The sequence below is a fragment of the Phaseolus vulgaris genome, chromosome 9 (genome assembly GCF_051622355.1).
Source record: "Phaseolus vulgaris cultivar YP4 chromosome 9, ASM5162235v1, whole genome shotgun sequence".
Taxonomy (NCBI): Eukaryota; Viridiplantae; Streptophyta; class Magnoliopsida; order Fabales; family Fabaceae; genus Phaseolus; species Phaseolus vulgaris.
In genome coordinates this window covers 17,559,701-17,573,540 of record NC_143506.1, presented here as the reverse complement: position 1 = coordinate 17,573,540, position 13,840 = coordinate 17,559,701, and the positions used below count along the sequence as shown (strand labels likewise).

General features: G+C 32.1%; 1 protein-coding gene across 1 annotated transcript; it reads right to left on the bottom strand.

Moving 5' to 3' along the window:
* Positions 1-4,927: 4,927 nt before the first annotated feature.
* On the bottom strand, positions 4,928-11,848 carry LOC137820173 (Enhancer of polycomb-like transcription factor protein). The gene is made up of 5 exons (XM_068624060.2): positions 11,480-11,848; positions 8,685-11,308; positions 6,806-8,542; positions 5,982-6,237; positions 4,928-5,901 (listed from the first exon to the last, which is right to left on the bottom strand). The coding sequence occupies exons 2-5, from the start codon at positions 11,232-11,234 to the stop codon at positions 5,345-5,347; spliced, it is 5,100 nt and encodes a 1,699-aa protein (XP_068480161.2). The 5' UTR covers positions 11,235-11,308; positions 11,480-11,848; the 3' UTR covers positions 4,928-5,344.
* Between the last annotated feature and the right edge of the window lie 1,992 nt (positions 11,849-13,840).

Below are 13,840 nucleotides of genomic sequence, written 5' to 3'. Positions count from 1 at the left end.
AACTAAAATATAATTGTTTATATGAAGATTCTTTATTTATTAACACGATTAGGGTTTTCATGCTAAAATGGACTAATAAAGGTAGCCACATTCCACTATATCACACACATGTTTTTTTCTTATAGTTTAACGAACTCAACTAATCATATATATCATTTTATTAAAATATAAATTCATATTAGACGAGAAATATAATTTTTCAATTTATAAATCTTCATATTTTTTTTTCTTTTTTAATACACTAAAAAAAAATCATAAAATAGAAACCAATTTTTAGATACCAAAATAATTAGTTGCAATAATAACTAAATTAAAGACCATTTTAAAAACTAAAACAAAATTTAGTTTTTAAATTAGTTTATATTATTGTTAAATAGTTTCTAAATTGATACTTAACAATCAATGTTTTTGCTACCAAATTTAGAAACTAAAATAATTGGTAGTCAAAATTTTGGTTGCTAATTAGATACCAATTTAAAAACTATTTAACAATAATAAAAAATAATTTAGAAACCAATTTTTTTTTAGTTTCTAAAATAGTCTCTAATTTAGTTACTATTACAACTAATTATTTTGGTCTCTAAAAATTGGTTTCTATTTCATGATTTTCTTGTAGTGATAATACTCTCTTTTGTCTTGTGATAACAAATGATTGTAATTACTTGAGGTGTCAACATAACTAAAATGATGTCGAGTTGCATAATGATGTCTAACATGAAAGTTTTTATTTAAAAATCTAAGTTTTATTATAATTATATTTTGAATTAATAAATAACAGTACTAAAATTTTAAAAAAAAAATTATGGACACCATAAAAAATCTCTCATTAATTATTTATACATAATGAATAGACCTTTTGCTTTCACCCATTCTCTTAGTGATAATCATGCACTCTTGGAAGGAGAGGAATAAAAGAATAAAGATTATGGGTATGTGATATGATTTGAGAGATATGGTCAAAATGAAAGATTAACCACTTAAAATGGCCATAATCGTATTAAAAATTAAGATAGTTTATCTCCTACTCTGCTAGATTGGCCTAGGGTTCTTCTGTTCATCCACTTTTCGTAAAAGTTGCAAATTAAGATCAAAATATTAACAAGATAAAACACAATATCAAAGGAAGGTAAAAGAAGAATGGTTAATGTCCCACAAGTTATGCAATAGATCCATCAAAAGTTAATCAAATGTGGAATAAAAATTTTACTACTATAAAATTATTAAATAACAATCAAATCTAGAAAAAAAAACTAACACTAAATTAAATACTATTTTAAAAATTATTAAATTATTTATATTTAAAATCATTATATTATTAATAAAAATTTATAAAATAATTTTTAAATTAATATCTAAATTTGTTATCAAAACTTTAACTATTACTATTTTAAAATATAAAATAATAAATAGTTAAAATTTAAAATATTTTTTCATATTAACCGTATCTAAAAAATCCTGTTTTTCTAACATAAAAAAAATAAAAATGTCAAATTAATGATTATATAAAAATTACTTTAAATATCATTAACTTTTTTAAGTTTATAAAATAATTTATAATTTAGTCAAATAATAAATAATTATTTTAGTTTTTTAAATTAATTTAGTTAATAATTTTACTAATAATATATTAACTTTCTACATAATTTTTTTTCATTAAATAGAAAGTCATCTTAAATTTTTCCATTTTTTATATATTAATTTTTAAATAAGATAAAGATTAACTGTTTTAATATATTAAAAAATGATTTTAAATTAATTTGTTTTTATAAAAATCAATTTATAAGATGAAATTTATTTTATTTATATATTCTAAACTAATCTAGTGTCTTGGATAATTGATCATGTATTAATTTTATTAAATAAACAAGTATATAAAAAAGAATATGAAAAATATATAATTTCTTAACTCTTAAAATCACCCACACAAGTACCTGCTTGTGTTAGAATATTCATGTTTGACATTAAAAAACCCTCTTATATTTCTAATAATTACTTCCTTTTGCCTTTATTTTAAACTTTAAATAGGAATTGGTATACCGCAATAGCTACATAAGCTAAAACATTTTGTTATGTTCAGAATGATTCGTACTTATTTTTAGTTCTCATTTTTTTTAACATATATCTCTATTACTAAAAAAAATTATTAAATAAAAATAAATTTTAAAGATAAAAAATAATTATTTATTATATTATTTTAAAAACTAAAATATATAATTTTTAAATTAATTTTTATTATTGTTAAATAATTTTTAAATTGTTATCTAATTACCGACCAATATTTTTGCTATCAACCAAATTTAGAAAATTTAAATAATTGATAATTAAAACTTTAATAATTAATTAATCATCAATTTAAAAGCTATTTAACAATAATATAAATTAATTTAGAAACTAAATTTTTTTAAAATTTTTAAAATTATTTTAATTTAGTTAATAAAACAACCAATCTCTAAAATTGATTTTTTTATTGTATTTACATTAACTTTTATATGTAATATAGCCATGCTCTACAATTTTAAGATTTTGTCATATTTTTGTGTCTATGGCTGATAGTATCTGCACCATACATTTGATGTGTAATGGTAGAATAAAGTTTATTTATTTCTATCCTTCTTCCTATAATTTTATTTTATCTGCATTTATTTGTCTTGACCAAATTTGGAACATAACTCATATCTGAAATGAATTGGTCCTTCTCTTCATTATGTTCTTTTTAAAGTCATAATGTAACATTTCAATCATGGATGCAGCATATACAAAGAAAATGACATCAAACAAACATTTGTCTAAAAACAATTGTTTCTTACATCTCATTGAACTGACTTATGTCACACTCATTTGTTCAATGGACAAAGGTTACAGTAACATAAAACAATTGTTACATAAAACAATTGAAAAAAAAAAAAACGAGACATCGAAACTTTTTCATGATGTCATCTCGTCATCATTTCTCTAGATTATCTTTACAATTTAATAGGGAGATGATGGTGTTGATTATCGATATACTATCGAGTGTGAATATTTTGAACAATATATTAAATTATAAATAATTTTTTGAACAAAACATATAAAATTAACGAAGTTATTAATAAGTATTTCATAATAAATATTTATAAATTATGATTAAAGGATATTTAGAACTGATCATAAAAACAAAGACTCGACATATATAAATAGAAAACACCTTAAATTTCATTTATTTAGATAAAAATTGATTTGAATATAATATATAAATACGTTTGTCCACTCAAATCAAAATGTTAAAAACTCAAAAATTGAAGGCAATTTATCTCTTGTACGATATCAATTTCATCATACACCTAATATCCTATTCAAAATACACCTAATATCCTTTGAAAATGATAAAAATAATCTTAAATAAAAAGAGGGTGTAATGATAAAAATAATCTTAAATAAAAAAGATGGTATAGATAAAAATTACTTTCGGAATTTTTATCTAAAAAAATTCGTGGATTTGAATTTCTAGAACACATATTTTAATTCCAAATTTTTTTTTATCAATTTTGTATTCTGGAGTTTTTGTCCGCAATGTATTTTTTTAGTTTTGAATTATATTTATTATTCCAGATTTTTAAATCAAGGATAATTTGAAAATTTAAAAAATATAGGGTGCATAGAATTAATATGGTACAGAACAAAAAAATGTCAAAATTGAAAAGTAAGAAACCTAAAAAAGTCAAAAAATGAAAAACCAAAAATAACACGGTAGAAAAATCCAGTAAGAACAAAACACTTACAGAAACATTCTCCTTCATCCATGTTATGTTTTGGAACAGTTGTTTCTTCAATTGAGAACAAACATGTATAAAATAAGTGAAATACTACGTTAGGAACACAACAAAAGGTGCAAGAATGGATACACTACAATTTCTCATTTTCATTTCCTGAACCAAATTTTAATTAGCTCTATTTTTGCGTTAAACCTGTCAGTCTATTAGAGTACAAATATATTATTTACGTACACTTAAAATCTAAATAAAATCAAATTAATGTTTTCCAATTTGGATGAATTTAGTTTTGAAAGTTTTTTTATAAAATTAATCATTTTAAAATATATGATTAAACATTTTATAATTAAAAAAAACATGTTTTTTATAATTATTGTTATATGCCTAATTTAAGCTTTCTCTCTTTTTCATATATAAATTACATAACTATGTAGCTTAAAACTCCAATGCAAATTTGTTATCATGTTTTTAATAATTGTATATAATTACAATACTATCAAATTATAAAACTATATATTCAACAGATATATTGATGTATATTTATTAGTTGCTAATAAATTTTAAATATATAGTAGTGCTATATTAAAATAAAATAAGAAGTTTTGTTGGATTGGATCGATTCTTAATTTTTATTTTGAAATTCGAATAAAATTACTTTATTGAAGAAAAAAAGGTATAAAAGTTCAGTTATAATTGTATATAACTACTTACTTTTTAAACCATGATCACAACTATACATGAATTTAACTGGACTGAATCTAGCTAAACATGTTGAGAAACTATTTTTACTTTGTTAACCTTACTGTCAAATCTGATGTATTATTCGCTGGAAAGTCAAACTGAAAACTTCCGGTTCAATGAATTCAAATATTTAAATAATGCAAACATTTATGTTAGAGATATTTTCTAAACAATTATACATTTAAAGTACTTGCTTCTTGCATCTCTACGTTTTTTTCCTATACCCATACACCATAAGAAATGTCAAAAAGATCCTTCATACAACTTTATTCAGAAGATTCTGGATTAAATGATATAAAAACATTAACTAATATAATCTCGAAACATAAACTGGTTTGCCTGCAAGACAATTTTTTTCGATGGCCCTTGTGCTGAGAAAAAAGGGTAATTGTGTTACTTGCGAATTATGTACCCATTTGACATAAATAGGACTGCAATTCCATTCAAGTTGGTGTTGTATTATTTGGCCGATTTCTATTTTCATATTTAACATTTGGAACTGAGGTCAAGGGGAAAAAATTCTGTACAAAATATAGGCAGCCAAAATTCCATAGATCCATACCATGCAGATCAGAGCAACAAAACTACTGAACTAGGCATAGCTGGGGAAGGTGCTGGCAAACAGTGCAAAAGAATTGCACTTCGAAGCAACAAAATCTACTCCGTCCCATTGATTTCAGCTCTCACGACTTGAAGTTCAGTATAATGACAATAGGCCACAGCCATTGACAAGGTCGAACCAATTGTTTTGTCTGGTAAACTCACTGCTGAGTCTACTTAATGGCCCCCTATGCAGTTGAATTGCAAACTGGAGGGATCCATGAAGTTATCAGAGCCAGATATTCATGTCTTATCTACCCATCACCACTCGAATCCTCAGAAGCTTTCATTGCTTCAGCAGTCACAAGGGCAACCACAGCCTTGTGAATTGCTAGATCCGCTCTGTAAAGCAATCTCTGAGCTCTCTCTCTTTTCATTTTGGCTATGTTAACAGCATGCTGAGCAGCACCCGAGGTATCACGCATTCTAATTTCATAGAGCTGTGTATCTATTTGATCAATCCCATGTCTCTGAGGACCATCCAACAGGTACTGCCTGTGTCCTGCCAAGTCATAATAGCCAACATTCCATCTACTATCCCCATTTCTCTTCCCTGAAGATGAAATTCTCTGACTATAGGAATCATTATGAAACCCAAATGATCCAAATTTCCTTGACTTGTGCCTGTTGTATTTGGGTATATGATTTCTCTCATAACGGTTGTTTATAGAATAATATCCCATGCTGCCAACATCGCGTGGTGAGAACATCGGAGAGATTTGAGGCAATGGGGAATCGTCCACATAATCATAATTATGCCCTGGGAATGCAAACTTTTCATCACCATATGCCAACCCATTGAGTCTTCGTCCTGAGGACACACCAAACAGATGTAAGGAGAAGTACATAAGTTGTTCAAAATGTTAATCATCTCATGAATCAAATACTCACCATAAGGATGGAATCCATCCTGTTCATACAGAATACTGTTTGAATGCCCTGAGACTGAAATTTTCTTTTGTGATCGATGTTTTGATCCTTTGTTTGGTACTTCCAAACCTCTTGGTTTCAAACAGAAAGCAAACATAGCTGGCTTCTCCAAAGGCACACCCTTGTCCAGGCACCCATTAGAAATGGGAATATTATTCTTTGTCACGGCAACTTCCCACTCTCTCAATTCATGTTGATATCTTTCCCATAGAGGTGGCTGAACAAAGCATTAAAAAATAGGCGTAAATTTTCAACCATAATATCATGCCTAAATATCAGGTGCTTAAAAGAAACAGAGAATCTTGAAAAGAAACAAAACGTAAATTGGATAACAAAACCATACATTAAGACAATCAATTGCAAAATCACAATGTTAAATACATCTCAATCAATAGGAAGAAATATAGACTAGAGGCCCAAATGGTTTCCACCTAGAGACATTCAAGCAAAAAAAAAAACACTCACATCAACCATCATCCTAAATAAACCAACACATAACAAGTGATATATATATAGTAACAACTTAATTAAAACACTTAGCATTACTTACGCAGGCCTTCAGCTTGCTGATGATAGGTGCAACTACGGTAAATAAGTAAATATCAATCCACTGCCACACATATTAAAATCTCTTCCCCCCCACTTCTCTAACCCCCCTTCCTATTCATGTGTAAAGCTAGTATATCATACAAAATGTCATTAATCAGTACCAAGATGAGTAACATTCCTAAAATAGAAGTAATATAAAAAAATTACATAGGTATAGGTTATCATTTAGAATTTACCTGCAAATGCCGTATTAAAGGCATTCCCTTCTTCTGCCTTTTCTGCTGCCAATATTCATAAATGATTTTGGTTACACAGAAGGGCCCAACATCAAGCGTCAGTTCCTCTATTTCTGATGGAGAAAAATGATCACGTTGCTGAGCATATGCAGCCTTCTCAAACATGTCAATTGTTTTCTCAAACATCTCATCAGAGATCCCTTGCAAGAAACCATTATCTTTCTCAGAATTTTGAATAGTCAAAATCCACTGCTCATCTTCACTATCCAAGTCATACAAGACATGCAATGGATTCAGAGCCATCTCTACATCTGTTTCGACTTGTCGAAAATATTTAGAGCCACGAACAAAAGTAGCTTCAGCTTCATTATCATAATTTTCTTCTATCAAGACAACACCAGGAATAGGTATATTTTTAACTGAAGCAGCACGGATGTTCTGGTTGTAGCATTCCTCATGCATCTCCTTGAAAACAGCCCACTGACTCCGATCAGGAAATTCTAAGATCCAATCTTTCCCTCCTTTCCACATCATAGCATGAGTGTAACGATTTGTTGATCCAGTCTGCAGAAACTGATGTGCTTTGTATGAATACCTTGTAATACCTGCAAGTTTTACAGAAAGTTTCCACTCGTTATGATCAAACAATTCTAGCACAATCCGAGCACCAGATTCTCTCCACCCCTTATCACCAAGGGTAATCAACACATTTGCACCACAAGATAAGGACTCCAGATTCTTTTCGGGACTCCTACCAGCATCCAATGATTTCTTCTCATTAGCCTTTCTAATTCGCTTGTGAGGCAACCCTCTCTGTCTCTGATAATGGCTTCTGTGCCTTGAATTATAATCATACCCAGAAATAGGCACTGAATAAGATACTTGTGTCCGTGGTTTCTTAGGTCCACTGCTAAAACCATTGTGAAGAGAATCACCCTTCACATCAGACAACCCAGGAGACTGGAAACCAAAAGATGAGAAATTATTTCTGTTTCGATGCCAAGAACTTCTGGGAGCAGTTGGGTTGGGGCTGAGAATGACCCCTCCATTTGCATTCCAGGAAAACTCAGAAGAGTGTTGAGCATCACGCAAATCACCATCACAAGGTTTCTCAAATTGATCAACAGAAGGTATTTGGACACTCAAATCGCACAGGAAAGTATGAGAATCATCATTGGCTTTAATCTTATCAGATAAAGGATTTGAAGGAAAAGAATGGTCAAAATGACATGTTTGCCAGTCTGGTAACTGAACAGAGCGATGCCTCTCAGAACGATCCAATATGGAAGTTCTATCAGCACTTCGATCAATATTCTGGTAATTTTGTGAAAGAATTTGATCACTGCAATTAGATGGACTAATTAATAAATCTGGCTCAGCACAAGTCAATCCACCTCGCACCGCATCCTTTGACAAAGCAATCATATTTTTCTTCACATTAAATTCTGCATTCCCGTTAGAGCAATCATCAATGCTAGAGCAGTCATCTGTCATCAAACCAAAGTCTTCCTCATCATCTATCAGTGCATGATCACAGAAGCTTATATGAGCTACTGATTTTTCCATCAGCAACTTCAGATGTAAACTAATAAAAAATGTAGGTGCAGCAGCAAAACAAAGTGAAAATGGAGGAATCTTCCTCTTGCAAGAATCAGAATATTCAAGGGTGTCAGCCTGAGATAACTCTCTGGAAACACCCATAATATTAATCCCTGGCCTAATCCTCTTCTGCATGACCTGTTCATGCAAAAAACCAACACGACTCAAATAGCAGTGACTGGGAGCTTGGCACATTATTTAAATATAGCACACATATTCTTGAAATGAGGTGAAGGACGGGCATACCAATCAGAAAACATAACAAAATTGAAGAAAGTACCTTGACTAAGGGGTTGCCTCTGATGGAAGTAATCGGATACTCACTAGATTGATTTTGAAGCGCCTGGATGTTATCATATGTGCATTCAGAGAGATGGAGCTGCTTACTGAGTAAACAATGTCTCTGAAGTTTTGAATCTAAATACATCCATTTCGAATTCTTCACTCTGGAGAAATTGTAAAATGTGAACACAAGAGGCTTCCTTGTACCATAAACACTCGAAAACCTGAATCGGATAGATGTAGCAGGCAACTGCAGGTCAATATACTTCCCTTGTTCACCAGGTTGATGAAATAACCTAAGGACACAAAAGATAAAGGCTGCAGCCATCATCAAGCAGCCTTCAAATAGTAAAAACCTCAGCCCAGCCACATTGTCAACAAAAAGCATCTCCAAATGAACTCTTGGCCACAGGGTCACAACTGTACCATACTGAAGTAGCAGAATAGCACGGAATAACCACAAATTCTCTAATTTGAACGAGTCATTCATCACCGATTGTATTGGATATTTTAAGTCAAACTTGAATGTTGCCGAACCTGTTTCCAAAAAAAAATTAAAAACCCCCCCATTATGTAAGTAACACAATGGCCCCTCTATCTCACCCCTCCCATCATTGGACTCTTTTACATCCATAAGCTGAGCCACAGGATCAAAAGAAATGGAACAGGATGCAGTTGTGTTAACATGTTTATCTTCAGAAATATGAGGTGACATCGGGGTTGGCTTCCGAAACCGCCTTCTATAATAGACAATAGGTCGCTTGTCATCTTTAGGGCAACCGAAGCTTTGCAATGGAGACTTCCTCCCAAAGTTATCACCTAATTTATCATCTGATACAGAATCTCTGGAAAGGCTGCTTTTACCATCCCTTGGGGAACTCTCAGCTAAGCACCTCCGTGTTTTTACAGCTTCATTCCATAAAGATGAGGCTGTACTTGGAAGTGTAATAGGATTCTTCTTTCTCTTAACCCCATTTAAGGCAGAAGATCTAAACCGATGGGAAGATCGAGCCAACCAAGAGATTATAGGCTCTGTGTCCATACAGCTTTCACCACAGCTATTATCCTCAGTAATCACATCTCTTATTTTCCTTTCTTTGCTGGACAGGCTTCTCTTTTGCTGGCCAGAGCTTTTATTTTTCCTTACCGCTCTTTTTTTCCCAGCTTTTCCGGGAACTTCACTTGGAAGTAGCAGGAGCTTGAACCTCTCTGTTTCGAGATTAATCCATTCTTCTTCTCGATCATCATATTTGATATGATGACACTTTGTTTCTTTGTTATAGTCATCAACGAGACCATGATACCAAATTTGGTCCAAAGGCCAAAACACCTTAATTCTCTGGTTCAGTATCCAATGTTTATCTAAGTCACCTAATGAAATTTCATAAAAATGTCGCCTCCTGCGGGAACGACCTTTTTCATTGTATTGTTTCCTTGGTCTCAAGACTCTGCCAGCAGTATCAACTGATGCTGATTCTGAACCTGACTGAGACTTTGACGCCCAACTATCAATATTCCGACTAGAAGAGAGCAAAAAGGACAACCCATTTGATGATGGCAATGTAGAGGGCTTACTACTTGAACAAAAGCCAGCATAATTTGGATCAAATCGTGAAGAAAGCATCCTTGCTGCATTCTCTTCAAGATTCTCCTCCTCATCTTCCCGTAAATAATCAGATATTTTATTATCATCAATCAGAGGCTTAACCTCCTTGGCAACTTTATTTCTATCTGGAGCCAAAGACTTTTGCTTGTAGTCAGATGTTTTAGTATCATCAATCAGAGGTTGAACCTCCTTGGCAACCCTCCTTCTATCCGGAGCAACAGCCTTTTGCTTGTAATCAGATGCTTTACTACTATCAATAGGAGGCTTAACTTCGGTGGCAACCCTATTTCTATCTGGAGCAAAAGCCTTTTGCTTTCTGTCCTTCTTCAGTGACTTCTTTGAGGAGGAATCGCCACTCTTCACAGCAGATTTACTCTTAGTTCCCTTACACTCATCAAAATCTCGTTTGTGTTTGATCTTTGAAGACTCAATCCCCCTGTCCAAAACATTGCTACTTAACTTAAGTATCTGTTCACCATGACCACCTGTATTACTAGACTCTCCAGCCAATCTCGGTGCCGGACCAACTTCAATTTTCCTTCTCCCCACAAAATCCCTCCTTCGCTTTGGAATGTGAACATTTTCATCAAAACATAGTGAGCCTCTATTCAGCACAGTATTGCTACCTGATCCCTGCTTTGGCTCCAACTTTTGTTCACACAAATCCTGCCAGCCAGACCCAAGCCCTTTCTGACATTCTTCATCGACAACCTTCTTGTTGCCAACATCAGCATTCTCTAAGCTACTTAGAGACACTTCCTTTCTGGTCTTCTTTTTCTTGTTCGTATTCTCATGAACACCCCCAAGATGACTCCCTTTCCTCTTTAAGCCCTTCTCTGGACTCTCTTTTCTCACTTTTGGTTTGTACAAACTCTTCAGATCCAAAGATCTCGATTTTTTGGGAATTGCAGTACCATGGGTGCTTTCCTCTCTATCTTCCATGTACAATAAGCAGAACAGACCGAGACTCTACAATGTTCACATTCCATCATACATGACTGTTCGCTTTTTCAGATCTGTGACGACAACAACCACATGAAAAATCAAAAAAAATCCCTCAACCAATGCAAAAGCTAATACCATAATAACCATTTCCACCACGCACTGAACCAATTGCATTATAAAAAAAAAGAAAAACATAAAAAACACATATTAGCTATAAAATCATAACAAAATCACACACATACCTCAACCAACAACACACCACGACGCAGTCGATTCCTCCCCAAACCTCGGAGATCACGATCGCGAAACATGAATTAGGGTTTGAATCCGGCCCAAGCGATTTAAAACCCCCAATGGAATCCTCAATTTTGAAATTAAATTCACCGACAATTTCGATTTCTACGTGTTTATATTTTGTTTCAAAACCCGCGAGAGACGCACGAGAAGTAGGGTTTCTTTTGGTTTGGCGAGTAAGGGTTTTTAGATTGAAAAAATACTGAAAATAATAACTGATGGAAATGGTAAATAGCACGAAAACACTTAAACACTGATTTGGCTCGACACGTGGCTCTCTGAGATCCACTTGATTGAAAATCCCTTGCATGGGGCACAATCGCCTGCTCGACGCGTACAGTTAGAAAATGGGACTGATTTTTTTGTAAAAGTGTGATGGTGATAGGAACGGCTAGGATTAAAGTTATTTACGCGAAGAGAACGAAGAGTCCATAACGTTCCAGAGGTTGCACGCGATAGGAAGGATTTGTGCAACCGCCTATTCACGAGAAAATAGAAAGTAAAATAAATTTGTATCAAAACTCAAGAGGTGTTAAATAAATATGTTTTTATAAATTAAAAAAATACATAAATCTTGATTTATTTATTTTTCTACTCATTTTTATTTATTGATTTTTCCTTACTAACTAATAATAGCCCGGTTTTAACATCTTCGGGACTATTGTTAATTATTGATGAAAAAATGAAAAAATAAACTAAAACTAAGAAGAACAAATTATAAGAAGTATAACTAATATGTAAAATTTTATAGAATCAAAATCATGTCTAACTAAAAAAAATTACTAATAAATAGTATGATAGTAATATTGTGATTACATGTATAGAAACTTTATATGGTATTAGTCAACTAAAACATAATTAAAATCATTTTATCATATATTATATTTAAAATGGTTTACAAATGGTTAGTTGATTGAAACATTTGCAAAAAAAAAAACTCTTCCACGTGATTGATTCGTATAAGAATTATATCTCTCATGAAATTGGTGTTAATTTTTACTAAAAAGATGAAAGAAATAGTAAGTTTTCCTTAATGGGTTAATTAAATTGGGTTTGTCTCTATCATGTTATACAAGTAATTATCATATTTAGAATCTCTTGATTATTTTATTCTCTTCACTTTTAAAAGAATTTGAGCAACTCAAGCTTTCACCTCTCATGAAACTTCATAACCCTCTCCATTTGTTAACATTTACTACCAAAAATTATCAGTGAACATTGCCTTTATAGAAAGTATTCAGCAATAATTCATTTAGTTCAATATTGAACATTCGGTTAACATTAAAAAACTGGATAGAAAATATCAAAGAATATTTGTTGCCATAAAACACCAAGGTATGAATAACTTATTCCAAGGACTCCAAAATTGTGTAATTTGAACTAATAATAATAATAATAATATTATGGTTAAGTGTCATGTTGGTAAGGAAGAGGGACATCCAAAAGAGAGTGATTGACCAAATAGTCATTTTTAACCAAGCGACAATGGTTGTGAGAAAGTTTGCAATTATTGTGTTGAAAGTTAAGAATGGACATATAGACACGATAATTGGATTGAACACAATCTATATGGGATGAACTTTGATGAAGCCAAAACATACAAGATGGTATGTTGAAGCATGTGTTAAGGTCAGCATATGACAAATATATTGCAAGACGATCCGCCACAAGGTAGGCTTCAAGAACTACATGATGGAGCTTGACAAATTTGTCATCTATCATCCGATGGACGTTGACATTATTACGAAGTGGACTTTAAGCCTAACTCAATCCCATAAAATCGGCTCATGATGTTGAAGTTTGTACCTACTTATATACAATGAAAGGCTATAATCTCTAGTCGATGTGGGATCTCCAACACTCCCTCTCACGCTGAGACTGCCAACTCGTGCGTGAGACTATATATTATGGGTTGTCCAATAGCGGCCCGATAGCGGGTGGCCTGATAAGCCCAACAAATACTCGCTAGGATAGGCTCGAAATGCTCTGATACCATATTACGAAGTGGACTTTAAGTCTAACTCAACTCCATAAAACCGGCTCATGAGGTTGAGATTTGCACCCACTTATATACAATGAAAGACTTTAATCTCTAGTCGATGTCGGATCTCTAACAGACATCACTAACGTCTATAGTGTCACTCTATTAAGTCATTTGTTATGGAGACAAATGTCTAATAAAGTTCTACAAAAAGTTAGAAGGAAGAGTGTGCTCAACAATAATAGGTAAAAGAATTATGGTTCTTAATAGTTAATCTTCAACGAAGTCAACGTAAGGAAAATGTAATTTGACACAAACCTAATGGTTA